General features: G+C 34.0%; 2 protein-coding genes across 2 annotated transcripts; both read left to right on the forward strand.

The window, feature by feature from the left end:
- The first annotated feature begins 7853 nt into the window (after positions 1-7853).
- On the forward strand, positions 7854-10264 carry LOC138887605 (uncharacterized). Its single transcript, XM_070169371.1, has 4 exons — positions 7854-8175; positions 8280-8510; positions 8601-8893; positions 9254-10264. The coding sequence occupies exons 1-4, from the start codon at positions 7854-7856 to the stop codon at positions 10262-10264; spliced, it is 1857 nt and encodes a 618-aa protein (XP_070025472.1).
- An 863-nt stretch (positions 10265-11127) lies between these two features.
- Positions 11128-11916, forward strand: LOC138887606 (secreted RxLR effector protein 161-like). The gene has a single exon (XM_070169372.1). It carries the CDS (start codon positions 11128-11130, stop codon positions 11914-11916), a length of 789 nt encoding a protein of 262 aa, XP_070025473.1.
- The last annotated feature ends 6096 nt before the right edge of the window (positions 11917-18012 follow it).

An 18012-nucleotide genomic window follows, 5' to 3' on the forward strand; every position in this document is an offset into this window, starting at 1 on the left:
TCTCGAGCTTGAAATAGGAACTCCTATGTTGAATTGATTTGTTTATTTTTTAATCATACTTTAGAATAATTTTGTGCATTATCACCTTAAATACCTTGCCTCTTTTGAGTAGATATTATGGCATACTATCATTATTTAAATACCTTGCCTCATCATATTCACTGATCATAAAATGATTAGTTTACCTTTAAGAAAATTCATAAGTTAAAACAATAGTGAACGTCAATATATTCATTAGGAATTTTGTTGTAGCACCAGTGTAAAATTTTGGTTGTGTCGACTTATTTGCCCCTGTACTTATGTCATCGGATCACAGTTTTTCTGACAGAGACAATCAACTAGACCCCATGTGGATCCCACTTTACTCTTTAATTTCCGTTGCCTTCTTTAAAGAGGAAAGAGTCCACTCAGTTGTTTGTTTCCTTAAGCATGCATCAATATCTCGAGCTTGAAATAGGAACTCCTATGTTGAATTGATTTGTTTATTTTTTAATCATACTTTAGAATAATTTTGTGCATTATCACCTTAAAAATAGCTACTAAATTATTATTTTGTGCGCATAACACTCTTAAGAGCACTTAGGTTGTTAAATATTTTGAATATTTTGGATAGTTATTATTCGATTTTTATTTATGTATAATTGGATATTTACCTTCATGCAATTAAATTGTTTGAATATATCAGATCACTTAGTTCAGTCAGATTTAAGTTTTGTTAATAGAAAAGACTTGGTTTATTGCTAACTTTACTTAATAAATATGAAACCACATTAAGTAATGACTCTGAAGGGCCTTATGCACTCAATCAGAGTGGCTCAAGGACGTTATCCTCCGATTTGGTTATATAACTGTGTATGTATCAATTATCCAAAAGTCAACACAGATCATAAGAAAACATAAGATTCAAGATGCTATCAAGGCGGGAAGTGATTCCGACAAAGAACAATAACAATATGAAACTATAACGACCCGATATGAAGCTATATTCGATATAATATTAGCTAATGCACTAGTGCATAGTATAGTATAGTATAGTATATATACTAAGTGTATTATATATCAAGGTATATTCGATATATATAGTATAGTATAGTATATATATATATAAGAATATGAAGCGCTCGTAACATAGGGACAGGTTCTTTTAGGTATTGATACACTTGTAAATTGATTCATTGACTTACAACCTACTCATATGCATATATATATATATATATATATATATATAAGCTATATTCGATATAATATTAGCTCACTAATACTTAGTGCATAGTATAGTATAGTATAGTATATATACTAAGTGTATTATATATCAAGGTATATTCGATATATATAGTATAATATAGTATATAGTGTATATATATATATATATATATAAGAACATGAAGCGCTCGGAACACAGGGACAGGTTCTTTTAGGTATTGATACACTTGTAAATTGATTCATCGACTTATAACCTACTATATGCATGTATATATATTAACAATAAATTAAAACGTCTTGACATATATATATATATATATATATATATATATATATATATATATATAGCTTAAATTGAATTAAAATCCTAAATTTATACTACATATGTACATAATTTTAAATTGAATTAAAAGTAATTTAATTTTTTTAGAAATAGCAACCAACTTTGGTCGCTATTTTGGTCAAAAAGTCAAAACTTATTTTCCTACCAAAATAGCGACCAAAGTTGGTCGCTATTTTTAATTTCAGTGTCAAAATCGGGTTTCTCCTCCCATTCTTTCAAAAAAATTCTCCAAAATCTGTCTTTTCTCTCTCACACTCAAACCCCCCCCCCCTCCGACTCCCAGCAGCAGCAGCGCCACCCACGCCACCGACGACCACCGACGGTAGCAGCTCCACCGCCGGCGACCTCCATTCCCAAGGTAGGTTTCTTTCTCCTTTCTTTGTTTTTTTCGAAATACAGTGATTTTGTTTAATTTATCCATGTTAGGGTTCAAAGTTATATATTATTTGTTCAACCATGTTAGGGTTCAAAGTTAATTTCTCCATATTAGGGTTTAATTTCTCCATGTTAGGGTTCAAAGTTAGCTCAACCATATTAGGGTTCAAAGTTATATATTATTTGCATTTTTTAGGGTTCTTATTAATACATTTAGTCCAAAATATTTAGTTTTACCTACTAATTTGGGGAAGAAATTGTTTGAAGAGAAGAAACCCTAAGAGTTGCACCTTTAGGATTATGTATTGGAATTTTAGTTTATAAATTAAAATTTTAGGATATGACTTGAACTTTTGTGGATATGAGTTGAACCTTTAGGATATGAATTGAACCTTTAGGATATGAATTGGACTTTTAGTTTATGTATTGGAATTTTAGTTTATAAATTGAAATTTTAGGATATGACTTGAACTTTTATGGATATGAGTTGAACCTTTAGGATATGAATTGAACCTTTAGGATATTAGTTTATGTATTGGAATTTTAGTTTATAAATTGAAATTTTAGGATATGACTTGAACTTTTATGGATATGAGTTGAACCTTTAGGATATGAATTGAACATTTAGGATATGAATTGGACTTTTAGTTTATGTATTGGAATTTTAGTTTATAAATTGAAATTTTAGGATATGACTTGAACTTTTGTGGATATGAGTTGAACCTTTAGGATATGAATTGAACCTTTAGGATATGAATTGGACTTTTAGTTTATATATTGGAATTTTAGTTTATAAATTAAAATTTTAGGATATGACTTGAACTTTTGTGGATATGAGTTGAACCTTTAGGATATGAATTGAACCTTTAGGATATTAGTTTATGTATTGGAATTTTAGTTTATAAATTAAAATTTTAGGATATGACTTGAACTTTTGTGGATATGAGTTGAACCTTTAGGATATGAATTGAACATTTAGGATATGAATTGGACTTTTAGTTTATGTATTGGAATTTTAGTTTATAAATTGAAATTTTAGGATATGACTTGAACTTTTATGGATATGAGTTGAACCTTTAGGATATGAATTGAACCTTTAGGATATGAATTGGACTTTTAGTTTATGTATTGGAATTTTAGTTTATAAATTGGAATTTTAGGATATGACTTGAACTTTTGTGGATATGAGTTGAACCTTTAGGATATGAATTGGACTTTTAGTTTATGTATTGAAATTTTAGTTTATAAATTAAAATTTTAGGATGACTTGAACTTTTGTGGATATGAGTTGAACCTTTAGGATATGAATTGGACTTTTAGTTTATGTATTGGAATTTTAGTTTATAAATTGAAATTTTAGGATATGACTTGAACTTTTGTGGATATGAGTTGAACCTTTAGGATATGAATTGAACCTTTAGGATATTTGTTTATGTATTGGAATTTTAGTTTATAAATTGAAATTTTAGGATATGACTTGAACTTTTGTGGATATGAGTTGAACCTTTAGGATATGAATTGAACCTTTAGGATATTAGTTTATGTATTGGAATTTTAGTTTATAAATTGAAATTTTAGGATATGACTTGAACTTTTGTGGATATGAGTTGAACCTTTAGGATATGAATTGAACCTTTAGGATATTAGTTTATGTATTGGAATTTTAGTTTATAAATTGAAATTTTAGGATATGACTTGAACTTTTAGGATATGAATTGAACCTTTAGGATATGAATTGAATTTTTTGTGTATGAATTGATCTTTTAGGATATGAATTGAATTTTTTTTGTATGAATTGAACTTTTAGGATATGAATTGAGCATTTAGGATATGAATTGACCTTTTGTGGATATGAATTGAAATTTAGGATTGCGGGAGGATTTTGTAGAAGGGGTTGATGACTTTATTAGACATGCAATGCAACTTCCACCAAGAATAACTTAGACACAGTACCTGGCATAGTGTGCCTTTAATTGTTGTTCTCATTAGCGACAATGATGATGAGAAGGCAATGACATGTGTTTCAAACAGTGATGGTGTAGGTATGAATTTAACATTTCCTAAATTGATAAAAGAAAAGGTTATAGAGGAATTCTCTACTTCATTTTCCAAGAGGAAGTAGAGAATTCCTCTATAACCTCTTCTTTTATCTGCTTAGGAAATGTTAAATTCTTACCTACACCATCACTGTTTGAAACACATGCCATTGCCTTCTCATCATCATTGTCGCTAATGAGTGCAACAATTGATCAAAGACACACCCTGTCGGGTACTGTATCCAAGTTACTCTCTGTATCTAAGTTCATCCCGAGTAATAGTACCACGAGGATAACCACCAAAGCCACCAAACAACTTTATGATGCCAATGAAGTAAGATGAGTTATTCAATGAGACTCGTATTGTAAAGAAGAAGAAAGAGACTGATCTAGAAATGTGGGTCGAGGGTCGAGCCTCAACTATACATGTAAGTTTTTTACTTTTCATTAAGTATTTTGATTTACTTTTATATAAATTTTGAAATACTAATTCAATATAATTTTTCTTATAGGTTCGCTTCACAACTGATGTGGGGGAATTCATACGCAGTCAGCCACCTAATGAGTCGGGCGAGGCAATCCAACTTTCGGATGAGGATGCTGAAAGAACACTCCTTGAGTACTTTATATACTTTGAACTAGACAATAGAACCCAGTTTTCGAATGGGCTTGTAATAAGCGTTAACTTAGTTTTGTTAGCTTAATGTGTTAGTTCTATTGAACTTTATACTTTGTTGCTTTTTATTGTTGTTGTTGTTGTTGTTGTTTATTGTTGTTGTTGTTGTTGGCATAAAATGCATGTTTAGGATTTTTGGTAAGCTGGCAGGTGGTGTAGCTACCAAAACAGGCATTTTCTGGCAAAAATATATCAAGAAAAGCGACTAACTTTGGTTGCTAATTGGTCGTTTTTCCCTTAAAAAAAATAATTTTCTGGGCAATAGCGACAACCTTGGTCACTATTTAACCTAGATTTCTCAAAAGCGACCAACTTTGGTTGCTATTCTATTTTAAAAAAATAATTTCTGGAAATATAGCGACCAAAGTTGGTCGCTTATAATTAAAAAAAAAACTTGAAGTTAGTGACCAACTATGGTCGCTTATTTTTTTAAAAAAATAAAAAAATTAATAAAAAAGCGACCAATCTTGGTCTCTATTTTCCAGATTTTAAAATATAATATTTGGACTAGAGACCAAAGTTGGTCGCTTTTTTATAATTAATAATAAATAAATAAATAAATAACGTATTTTACATTTAGAGACCAATTTTGGTCGCCAAAATTATATTATTAAAATAATAAAGCGACCAAAGTTGGTTGCTATAGTCTTTACCCGGAATATTTGGTCCTTTTACCTTAGAGACCAAAGTTGGTCGCTAATTAGCGACCAACTTTGGTCCCTAAAATAAAGGGACCAGCAATATTGCGACCAGGCATGTTTGGTCGCTTTTTGGTCGCTTTTAGTGGTCGCTTTTTACCGGATTTTTAGTAGTGTGAAAGCATGTCTATATTTTTGTACTATTATTTCTATATTTGGATTGTACCTGTTGAGCTCGCCACTACTTTCATCCCAAAGGTTAAACTTGTTACTTATTGAGTTGGTTGTATTTATGATACACTATGCACTTCGTATGCAGATCCATGTATTTCGTGCATGGTGGTTGTTGATTTCTGCAGCTTTATTAGTCGGAGATTTTCAAGGTAGCTGCCTTGGCGTTCACAGACCTTGACTCTCCTCCTTTATCTTTTAGTTTGTTTATACTGTTCTACTTTCCTAGACAATGTTTCAGTTGTTAGACCATATTATTGTATAGAGCTCGTGTACTCCGTGACACCAGGATCTTTTGGCAAATTTTGTATTGAGTTGTGATGTTTTCATCCATTTTTATGTGGTTTTTACTTACTTAAATGTATTTCAATATATTTTGAATTTAAAATATTGGTATGTGTGAGTTGTCAACTTCCTAGTATCATAATTGGTGCCCTCACGACATATTGAGTTTTTGATCGTGACAGAAACAATGAGGTTCGCGGGCTTTAATCTTGCGAAAAGGGTTCGTTTTGAAGTAACGGCATTATAATTACGTGTTGGAATTTGGACTTACGTTAATTGGTTATAGCTTGAAAGGATAGTGACGTGGCCCAAGTGGTGGATAAATAAAAGGCCTAATATTAAATATTGTGTGTATGGATAAGTGATGCCCAATAACTATTGGTCTGTGATGGGTAGGCACTCGTTATAAATAGAGGCCAACCCCCCTTTCCCTAGCTATTAGAAAACCCTAGCGTATTCTGCCTCTTGAATACGTAGTAAAGGTAGACGTCCTATCGGTCAAGTTCTCCGGGCTGTGAGAGCGTTTAGCTAATGGATCGTGGAAGTTGGTCTCGGGCTTAATCTCTATTTGATGTCGTTGTTGAATCGATAGAGTTGAACGGTACGCTTTCTTAATCTCTAACTCAAGATTATAATTTTATATATATATGATTGATTTCTGCTATGGTTGCGATTTAATAATCTTACAGTTAGTATCAGAGCCACCATAATTAGAGATTAAGATCAAAAAATTAATCTTGAGTTTCAATAAAAAAAAAAAGAGTTGGAAAAGTTGTCGATCCTTTCGCTTATGGACGGCGACAGAGAAAAATTTCGAACTTGCCCGATTGTTCTGATTTTTTGATTGAAAGTGTTATTGTTTACTTGTTTGAGATTGAAACAAACAAATAAAAGAGAAAAGAATGATGTCGCTGAAATTTTGTGGCGTCTGTAAAACGATGAAATCCTAATCTGAAGAGGGTTTAATACACGTTGACGGACACAATATAATGGTCTGACATAATGGGGGATTAATTAAATTAAAATAGGCTAGACCTTGAGAACATGGTGGCGGCTGCAAAGAGGAATTAGATCCACATATTGTATTAACAAGAACACCCACATGCCATTATTTTGTGATTATTTAAATCATAATAAAATATGCACTTGGACTCAAGTAATAGATGCTTTTTACAAATTCTACTTTTTTTCTTTTAATGAACGTGAGATCTTTTATTAAAGTCCCACGAAGAATTGCAGCCTCCATATTTGACATGTTGTGTGTGGATTAATTTTCTATGTTCTGTTATGTCCTTGCCCAGCGTGACCATTAAATTAAACTTCCCATGGATGCTTCCAGTCTCCTTTTAAAGTCAAAGAAAGGAATTAAAAATAAATAGAAGGGTTTTAAATATATGGGTATTATTTTATCACATGTATTAATGTATATAATTAAGAACTTGTGATTAATAAATAGTATCACCAAAGTGATCTATTTATTTGGAGTCACTGAAAATTCTTAATACATTGTACATGTCAAAAATATTATACATGGATTGAGATTTATGATTAATAGATAGTTTCCACCAAAGTGGTTTATTTATTTGTGTCATTGTAATATTCTCAATGCACTATGTCTAAATTATCCTTTATTAGTGTATATTAGTGTTAGGAGGTTTTCTTTTTGATACGAGTGATGCTAAACTAATTTATGAGATAAGATGTTATATTTCAACCCAAAGGATGAAGCTTAATATCTTGGATTCTCATGTATATATATTAAATAAATAAATAAATAAATAAGGATAATTTGATGTAAGAGGAGGTTTTGTGTCTCTTATCTAAAGGAAGGACACAATGTATGTCTTGTACTCTTTGATAATAAGGGGAGGAAGTTTTGTATCTCTTGCCTAAAGATGGGATGCAATGAATGCCTTGGACTCCTTGATTTTTTTTTAAAGGGGAGACAGTTGCATCTTCCACCCAAAGGAGGGATGTAATGGATGTTTTTGACTCTTTTGGTTTATATACACATGCCCATAATTCTATCTAATTTTGGGTTGTTTGCTTATACAGCTGTTAACAACATGACTACTCAATTGAATTCCATTGAAACTCTGACTAGTAGCAACTACAAGAAATGGAAACAGGATGTTGAAATAGTGTTAGGTCTGATGGACCTTGACTTTGCATTGACTGAACAGAAACCTACTGAACCTATAACTACTAGCATTGCTGATGAAAAGGCTAAGTATGATAAATGGATGAAGGCTAACAAATTGAGCCTTATGATCATAAAGAGATCCATTTCCAATCACATAAAGGGTGCAATTAAGGATAATGGAAATGTAAAAGATTTCCTGAGTGCCATTAAACAGAAATTGCTAGAATTTGATAAAGTTGAGATAGGTAGGCTGATTGATTCCTTGTCCACCATTAAGTATGACCTTGTAGGTAGTGTCCGTGATCATATTATGAAATTGGTTAACATGCTACAAAACTGAACAATTTAGGTATAACCATTACCGATAATTTTCTTGTTCACCAATCTCTAAGGTCCCTTCCTAAGCAGTTTAACCAACTTAAGACAACCTATGATGCACAAAAGAAAAAGTGGAGTGTTGATGAGCTTATTACTGTTTGTGTGGTAGAAGAAGGGAGGATCCAAAAGGAGAAAGTTAAAGATGTAGTGAACTTTGTTAGTTCGTCTAGGTCAGCTGCTTATCCTTCTTATAAAAGAAAAGGTGGACCCAAATTTCACAAAAGATAATATGGTCAGTCTCATCATCTAGGTGGTAATAGTGGTCATACTAATAAGTCTGGTGTTAATCAAGGTCAGTCTCATAATCTTCTTGGTCCACAAGATGTAATTAAGAAAGAAATCAAGTGTTGGGATTGCAAACAAGTAGGTCATAAGAAAGCTAGTTGTCCTCTGAAAAAGAAATCAGGTAATCTTTTGACTTTTGTCTGCTTTGAAACTAGTCTTGTTCATGTTCCTCTAAATTCCTGGTGGTTGGATAGTGGTGCAACTGTTCATGTAACCAATGACTTGCAGGATCTAGTAAGCAGACGAAAGCCAAAAGAGGATGAAGCCAGTGTTGTTATGGGCAATGGACTCAAAGCAAAAGTAGAGTTTATAGGGACATCTATTTTACTTTTTAAAAATAATTCTAGTATTTGTTTAGAAAATACTATTTTTGTACCGTCTATGTGACGGAAAATAGTTTTGGTTTCCCTTTTGGACAAAGTTGGTTATTCATTTCAACAAAGTAATTGTATTATTAAAATTTCCTATGATTCACATGGTGTTGCTGATGCCTTTTTAAGTGATGGTCTATATCGCTTGAATGTATTGAATGAAACTTTTTCTGCAATACATGTTGAAAATATTGTCCACAAAAGGTCTGCTATGAGTAAAATGTCTTACCTATTATGGCATAGGCGTCTTGGTCATATTTCTAAAGAAAGAATTGAATGATTGGTAAAGGAAAATATTTTACCTGTTCTTGATCCAAAAGATTTCGAAACTTGTGTGGATTGTGTTAAGGGTAAAATGACCAAGGTTAAGAGAAAGGGTTCCACTAGGAGCTCTGAACTCTTAGAAATAATTCATACTGATATTAATGGAACTTATGTACCTACTTTGATAAATCATAAGTATTTTATTACTTTTATTGATGATTTTTCAAGGTACTGTTATATATATCTTTTAAAAGAAAAATCTGAAGCACTTGCTAAGTTTAAAATTTACAAGACTGAAGTTGAAAAACAGTTTGGGAAGTCCATTAAGATAGTGAGGTCTGATCGTGGTGGTGAGTACTATGGAATATATGATGATTCTGGTCAATGTATGGGGCCTTTTGCTTTAATTTTGCAAGAATGTGGGATAGTAGCACAATATACCATGCCAGGTACTCCTGAGCAGAATGGTGTGGCTGAAAGACGAAATCATACTCTCATAGAAATGGTGAGAAGTATGATGTCAAGGACTAGCCTACCTGAGTCTCTTTGTGGTAAAACCTTAAAAATAGCTAGCTATATCCTGACTAGAGTTCCTACAAAATCTGTCTTGAAAACTCCCTTTGAACTATGGACAACCCAAAAACCTAGCTTGAATCATTTTCACATTTGGGGATGTCCAGCTGAAGTTCCTATTTATTCACCCACAGAAAAGAAAACTGATCCTAAAACTACCAGTTGTTTATTTATAGGCTATCCTGATCACTCTAAAGGTTTTAGGTTTTTCTATCCTGGGCGTGGCACTAGAATCGTTGAGTCTATTAATTCAAAATTTCTTGAGCATGATGTTTGTGATTGTGATTGTTCATGTGGTAAGGAAATTATATTGAAAGAGAATGAAGTCATTGTCCTTGTTGTACATGAAAAGGTGATAAACCAACCTATTTATGAGGGGGAGAATCAAGGGAACAACGATTCAGATCCCATAGTTCCTGAGCAAAATGTTTACCATGAACCACTCCGCAGGTCACAAAAATAAAGAAGGTCTGCCATCTCTGATGATTTTATCGTGTATATGACTAAAAATCTTAGTGATACTGGAGAGCTGACCGATCCTTTATCATATGATCAAGCTATTTCCTCTCCATTTGTTGATAAATGGCGTGAGGCAATGAAAGATGAAATGCTCTCCATGGAACACAATAGAGTGTGGGAGTTAGTTGATTTGCATGTAGGTTTTAGGCCTATTGGTTGCAAATGGGTGTTTAAAACTAAAAAAGACTCCAAGGGAAACATAGACCGTTATAAAGCAAGGTTGGTTGATAAGGGTTACACTCAGGAAAAAGGTATTGATTATAAAGAAACATTTTCTCTTGTTTCATCCAAGGATGCTTTTAGAGTTGTGATGGCTCTTGTGGCCCATTTTGATCTAGAGTTGCACCAGATGGATGTTAAAACTGCTTTCCTGAATGGGAGTTTGCTTGAAGAAGTTTACATGGTTCAACCTGAAGGGTTTAAAGAAGCTGGTAAAGAACATCTAGTGTGCAAGCTTAACAAATCCATATATGGGCTTAAACAAGCCTCCAGGCAGTGGTACTTGAAATTTGATGAAATTATTACAAAATTTGGATTTGTGGAAAATAAGCTTGATGAATGTGTTTATCTCAAAATAGCTAATGGTAGTTTCATTATTATGGTTCTTATGTTGATGATATTCTGCTTGCCACAAATGATTTGGGCTTGATGAATAAGACCAAACAATACTTGTCTAGGTCTTTTGATATGAATGATCTTGGTGAAGCCTCTTTTGTTCTTGGGATAGAAATTAAAAGAGATAAGTCACGTGATTTATTAGGTTTATCATAGCGTTCCTACATTGAGAGTGTTCTTAAAACTTCCAATATGCAAGACTGTAGACCTGGTGTTGCACCTGTTGTAAAAGGGGATAAACTTAGTAAAGATCAATGTTCGAAAAATGAAGTTGAAATGAGAACCATGAAAGATGTGCCATATGCAAGTGTTGTTGGTTATTTGATGTACATACAAGTCTGTACAAGGCTTGATATTGCTTTTGTTGTTAACATGTTGGGAAGATTTTCTTCTAATCCTAGGTGGGCACATTGGGTGGCTGCAAAGAAAGTGATGAGATATCTACAGCGCACTAAAGACTTCATGCTTGTGTACAAAAAGGTTGATGATCTGGATCTTCTAGTATATTCAGATTCTGATTTTGCAGGTTATCAAGACACTATGAAATCAACTTCTTTGTATATTTTTATATTGGGTAGAGGTGTTATTTCTTGGAAAAGTGAGAAACAAAGCATCACTGCTACATCTACAATGGAATCTGAGTTTATTGCTTGTTTTGAGACTGCTTCACATGCTGTTTGGATGAAGAATTTTCTTACTAAATTACAAATTGTGGATTTTATATCTAAACCGGTGACTATTTTTTGTGACAACAGTGCATCTGTGTTCTTCTCTAAAAACAACAAAAGAATAAGAGGCTCTAAGCATGTTAGCCTTAAGTTTCTTAAGGTTAGAGACATGGTAAAAGAAGGTGATATATGTATTAAGCATATTAGCACAGAATCTATGTTGGTTGATCCTTTGACTAAAGGTCTCAGGCCTGTAGTGTTTAATGAACATGCTAAAAATATGGGCATTTTAGAGTCTTTTGATGTGCTTTAGTCAGTGGGAGTTACTTTGTAATTGCTGACTGAGATATTGCTTTTTTTATAAATTATAATTTTATGCAAGCTTGTGTTATTTTATATTTGTTATGCTTATTGACTAACATGATAATTTATTTATTTTTTATTTATAATTGGATATTTTATAAACTCGTGATATCTTTGAGTTTTGCTGCTTGTTGCCTTGATTATCCCGGGTAAAGCACAAGGGAAACCTCCTAAGGTGATATGATTTTAATGTCATTTAATTTGGAGGCTCCTGATGTGATATGGTTATTATATCACTTGGAGGATTATTTCTTTCTAAGAGGTGTGAATCTATTCACCTTGATTAGAAAGTTAATATGCTTAGCACACATGTTTGATCCATGTTGATAGAAATTCTAGCATATGTAGTCGTAGATAGAATTCATACCTTAAAATGGTGTGATGCCTGCTACAATTCATTGTTAGTATTCTCTATTGAAACTGGATGGATTGTTATATGGGTCATTCTATATTTGGCTATGTGAGTAGTGTGGCCACTGTAGAGTCTATAATCTTTTTTCAAAATGATTTTCTTAAAACTCAAAAGTTTTAAATTTTTTTTCTTGTCCTCAATTAACGTTTGCGTCGAAATGGGAGAATGTTGGAATTTGGACTTACGTTAATTGGTTATAGCCTGAAAGGATAGTGACGTGACCCAAGTGGTGGATAAATAAAAGGCCTAATATTAAATATTGTGTGTGTGGATAAGTGAGACCCAATAACTATTGGCCTGTGATGGGTAGGCACTCTTTATAAATAGAGACCAACCCCCTTTCCCTAGCTATTAGAAAACCCTAGCGTATTCTGCCTCTTGAATACGTGGTAAAGGTAGACGTCCCATCGGTCAAGTTCTCCGGGCTGTGAGAGCATTTAACTAGTGGATCGGGTTGTCGCTGTTGAATCGATGGAGTTGAACGGTACGTTTTCTTAATCTCTAACTCAAGATTATGATTTTATATATGTATGATTGTGTCTTGATCTCTGCTATGGCCGCAATTTAATAATCTTACATTACGTTCTTTGTACATCATGCAAAAAAAAAAAAAGAGTGACCTTAGCATACCTTTGTCGTTTAGTTAATGGGTCAATGTATATCCTCCTGAACACTTCAATCTTATACAGCAACTTCAACTCGAAGTCCAAGCTTCTATGAGCTCACAACAATCATTAATGCAGCAACTCAATCTTGTTAATTTATATTGGTAGTTACTAACTGCCCATTTTTGTTGGTTCTTTTCTTCCCATTGTGGATAGGCTTTTCCAGAGATGAAGTCATGGGCCACACTGATGCAAGCATACAGTTCGGGATGACTTTCTCTTATTTGCATCCTTGATGAATAGAGGAAGGATAAAGAAATATATTTACTCTTATTTGTTCAATTTTGCGCTTTGTATTTCCTTGATTATTGGCATGAGATTTAATACTCTGAAATATTAATAGCTGGGGGCTTAGGAGAAGAACATATGAAGATAACACATGGTCTAAATCCAAATTTTTTTATTATTCTCTTGATAAGAATGCATCCAAAATGAACAGCCATGTAATCCACCTACGCATGTAAAATTACATGTTGGCTCCTGTCCTTGCACGTTATTTAGATAAAAAATGTTATTTCTCTAAGCTAAGTCTCTTGCGGCTACATATTTTCTTTCAGAAAAGACGGGACCTCATTTTGGCTTCACATATCACCTCTACATAATATCCCAAAGTGTGATGACCCAAAAGGCTCATCTCGTATTTTAGAATCCAATTCGGGGTTCCGAGGCCTTCAAGATCTTATTTTCCTTCTCCTCGATTTGCATGCATAGTCTGGGCGCGCTTCCGGAAGCCTATATGTGAAAAATTGAGAAAATGCTAAATTTTGCCTTGAAAATTGAATTAAGTTGACTTCGGTCAAAATTTTGGGTAAACGGACCCGGACCCATGATTTGACGGTCCCGAAAGGTCCGTAGAAAAATATGGGACTTGGACGTATGCCCGGAATTGAATTCCGAGGTCCCTAGCCCGAGAAATTAATTTTTGAAGAAAATTGTTTAACTGAAAAATATAAGAAGTTTGGAAATCGAATAATGCTTGAATTGTTTAACTGAAAAATATAAGAAGTTTCAAAGGCATTGCAACAAGCTTGGTCCCAGTTGAAAGGAACGCCTTTATGTATGAGGCAACTGAATGGTTAGCACCTCCCAGCTAGGTTTGAGATAAATCTCCTAAGGTATGCTAGCTTTCCTTGAAAACTTTTCAATTCATGAATATCCTTAGGCTTAGGCATTTTCAAAATGGCATCCACTTTATCTTGATCAATTTCGATCCCTCGATGCCGGATAATGAAACCAAGGAACTTTCCAAAAGTAAATCCAAAGGTAGATTTTTCAATGGATTCATCCTAAGTTGATACCTCTGGAGCAACTCAAACACCATTCTCAAGTCTTTCAAGTGGTCATTCTTCTTTCTTGATTTTACCACCAAGTAGTCAACATAGAATTCAACATTCTTGTGGAGAAGGTCATCAAAGATATTCTGCATAGCCCTTTGGTAAGTAGCACTAGCGTTCTTCAAGCCAAAAGGCATTAACTTGTAGCAATAAATACCCTTAGAGGTGCGGAATACAGTAAACTCTTCATCTTTTGGTGCCATTCGAATTTGGTTATAGCCTGACGAACCGTCCATGAAAGACATTACCTCATAACTAGTAGTAGCATCGATCATCATCTCTAGAATAGGAAGTGGGAATTCATCTTTGGCCCATACATTTTTGAGATCCCTAAAGTCAACACGCACTCGAATTTAACCATTCTTCTTTCTCACTGGAAAAATACTTAAAACCTATGTTGGGTATTTAACTTTACAAATAAAGCAAGCTTCAATGAGTTTATTAACTTTAATTTCGATCAAGGGAACCAAGTCCGTCCTAAAGTGCCTTTGAGCTTGCTTAATAGGATGAGCGCCATTCTTGACCGCAAGGTAATGGACTGCTACTTTAGGGTTCAAGCTAGGCATATATTTGTAGCTCCAAGCAAAGACATTCCTAAACTCCTTGAGTAACTCCATATAAGTTCTTTCTTCACCGGCTACTAGTAAAGCACTTAGATAAGTAGGCCTCGGTTCTTCATCAATGCAAGGTTTACTTTTTTTACAGCGTCCACTGTTGTCTTTACCCCTTTTTCAATTTCAGGTAGAGCATCCTTTGCATCTTAATATTCTTGAGGGTCCCCAGCATTGAAGGATATGTGATAACACGGTGAAACATCATCCAATTTCTCATCATCCTCCATTAGAGACGAAACACCATTCTAGCCTAATGCAGTAAAATGATATGAAGAACCCACACTTTCTTCATCTTTGTCACGTTACTTAGTATAAACCACAGTATATGGCTTTAAATTCAGTACTTCTTTACATGAAACCACAAGTTTTGTTTGTCTCCTCATTATAGAAGGAACCAAACTTCGAAAATCCTTAGAGATCTTCTGGATTCTGGGCGAAGCGGGTATTCTTATGCTTTGATAATTTCTTTGGAACTTGTTCCCCTTCTTTAATGGACCCAATATCTATAATACAAAAGTCCTCACAGGTAATTTCCAAGTCTATCAAAGATAGAAGGCTTGTTAAAAGCGGCAGATTCATCTTCTACAGTGATATAATTATTGCTCTCCCTTCTTATGGAGATGCGCACTAGTAACTGTTGCTTGTATCTCAAACCTTCATGTGGTTGCCTCGTAGCAGCTTCTGATTGGAGGTTCCCTAACTTTGATGGCTCATTGGGATTGTATACGGCTTAGCCTATAAGCATTAGGATCAAAATCTTCATTTGTTCGCTTTGTAGGGAGTGCCACATTCTACAAATAATTTTGGGCCACAAACCATGCAAACGACATTGAGGACAACTTTACTGCTTCAATTCGTTTGACCGGAAAAGTTAACCCTTTAGATGATTCAGTAAAGTTGAATGAAATGCACTGGCGGTTCACGACATATTTATTTATTAAACATTATTTGGAATTGAAGTCGGATCATATGAAATACACACCCGGATTTCAAAATTGTGTGTCACAACTACGTCACGGGAACCGTACCCATAGCTATGGCATTTTATTTAATTAACGCGCCTAAAGCAAACTACGAGAATTCAATGTGCTTTCTACACTAAGTTGTAAAATTAATATGAGGGCCATAGGCTATGTGATTCAATTGTGTGAATGGCGCACCTCAATTTCTTTAAAGTAGAGATTTGTATTCAACTATAACAATCGAACACAATCGAATTCCACAAATACTAAAGTGATATCTCTTTAACATATCTTCATAATTATCACCAACACTCAGTACTGCCATATACGATTTAGCAATGGAATAAAACTTATCCTTCAGAAGATCAACAAAATGCAGCAAGACCTTTCAAACTTTGTACCTGTGGGTCTAATTTTGATAAAACTAACCAATTTCTAAATACAAGGCCACAAAATGGCTACTTGAAATCAGTCAATTTCCTTTGAGCACAAACCAAAACCAAATGTCCATCTACTGTTCTATTCAACTTCAAATACAAATAACAACTCGACAACATAATTTTAATAAGGAAAACTCAAGGAAAGAATCAGTAGCACACAGACCTAATCGAACAAAGAAGATATGCCAAAATCAATGGAAAACAACAGAATTCACGAAAAAAAAATTGCATCATAGACGGGTACCACATAAACCCGCTCTTAAACATTTCCAATCTAACAGAATTTCAACTATCATTATATTTCGATCAACACCATAATAAGATAAAGAGCAAAGAGATGAACCTGAATGTGAAAAAAACTTTCAATTAATTCCGTTTGGAAGTAGATACACTTTGAGGCAACGACTGAAGCTTGTAAAAGAATGAAATAATGAACAAATCCCAACAACACGAACTGAAACAGCGATTCTGGATCTCGACGGCGACGAACTCGGACACCCCCAACAGCAACCTCAGGTAGAAACTCCAATCGGCTCAGTCGACCTCCATTTGTTTTTCTGGCGGAAGAAGAAGCTAAAGGGTCCCTCAAATTTTTATCAGAAATGGCTCTATTTTTTTAGGTTCAAGGCGTTAGCTCTGTCCGTTGCAGTCGATGGCAGCGTCGTCACTCGCCGGTGACCAATTTCGGTGAGGCAGCAGCTTTGAATGAAGGAGAAGAGGAGTCGAAATCGGCAATTGTTGCTGCTTTTGTGAGGAGGATCCTCGGTTAAAGTCTAGGTTCTTTGGATTGAAGAAGCTTCGTTGGTTTTTGTCTGTGGAAGGAAGGTCCGAAAATGGCTGCTATAGAGTGTTTTTGGTGTTCTAGGGTTTTGTTGCCATGGGTGTATGGAAGAAGATGAAATCTAGGGGGTGGGGGGGTCATTTTGGAGGCGAAGTGAAGAAGCAGCTGCTGGAAAATTATTTTGGTCCCTTCGTTCGCTCCTTAGGTGTAAGGAAGATGAATCTCTCTAGGTTGAAAAATGGCGGGCAACTTTAGGTCCTTAGGCGTCTGATTTTTAGTTCTTAGAGTCTATCTCTTTCTTTTGTATTTTCAGCTCCTTTTATCAGATTTTAGGCATTAGTCTAGGTTTTGGGGTAACGGGGGTTTTGAGCTCAAGGGCTAGTCCGAAAGTGGGCCATTTTCTTGCCCAAAGTTGAGCTAAAATTGTCTTGAATTAACTAACGATTGGGCTTCTTAAAAAATCTGGATTTCATTAACTAAAGGCCTAAGTTTTTCTTATTTAAAATAGTATAAAGCATTTATAAAAATGTAAAACTACTCCTAATTAATTAAAAAACTATTAAAGATAAACTTAAAATGAAACTAGTTCTTTTTTTGGTATTTTTCAAGATTAAAAATGACTACGAAACATTAATGAAACTACTTTTTTTTGTAATTTTCATCTTCTTGTAATAAAATAAAGTAAAAGAGTCAAAAATTAGTTGAAATGGCGATATTAGACCTAAATTAAATATTTACATGCTAAAATATAAAAAATCTTGGGGAGGATCAAAAATCACATGTCTACAACTGCCCCTCTTTGAATGGGAATGCGAAGAGTTTTCAGACAAAGAATGAC

The sequence above is a fragment of the Nicotiana sylvestris genome, chromosome 3, assembly GCF_000393655.2.
Source record: "Nicotiana sylvestris chromosome 3, ASM39365v2, whole genome shotgun sequence".
Classification (NCBI taxonomy): Eukaryota; Viridiplantae; Streptophyta; class Magnoliopsida; order Solanales; family Solanaceae; genus Nicotiana; species Nicotiana sylvestris.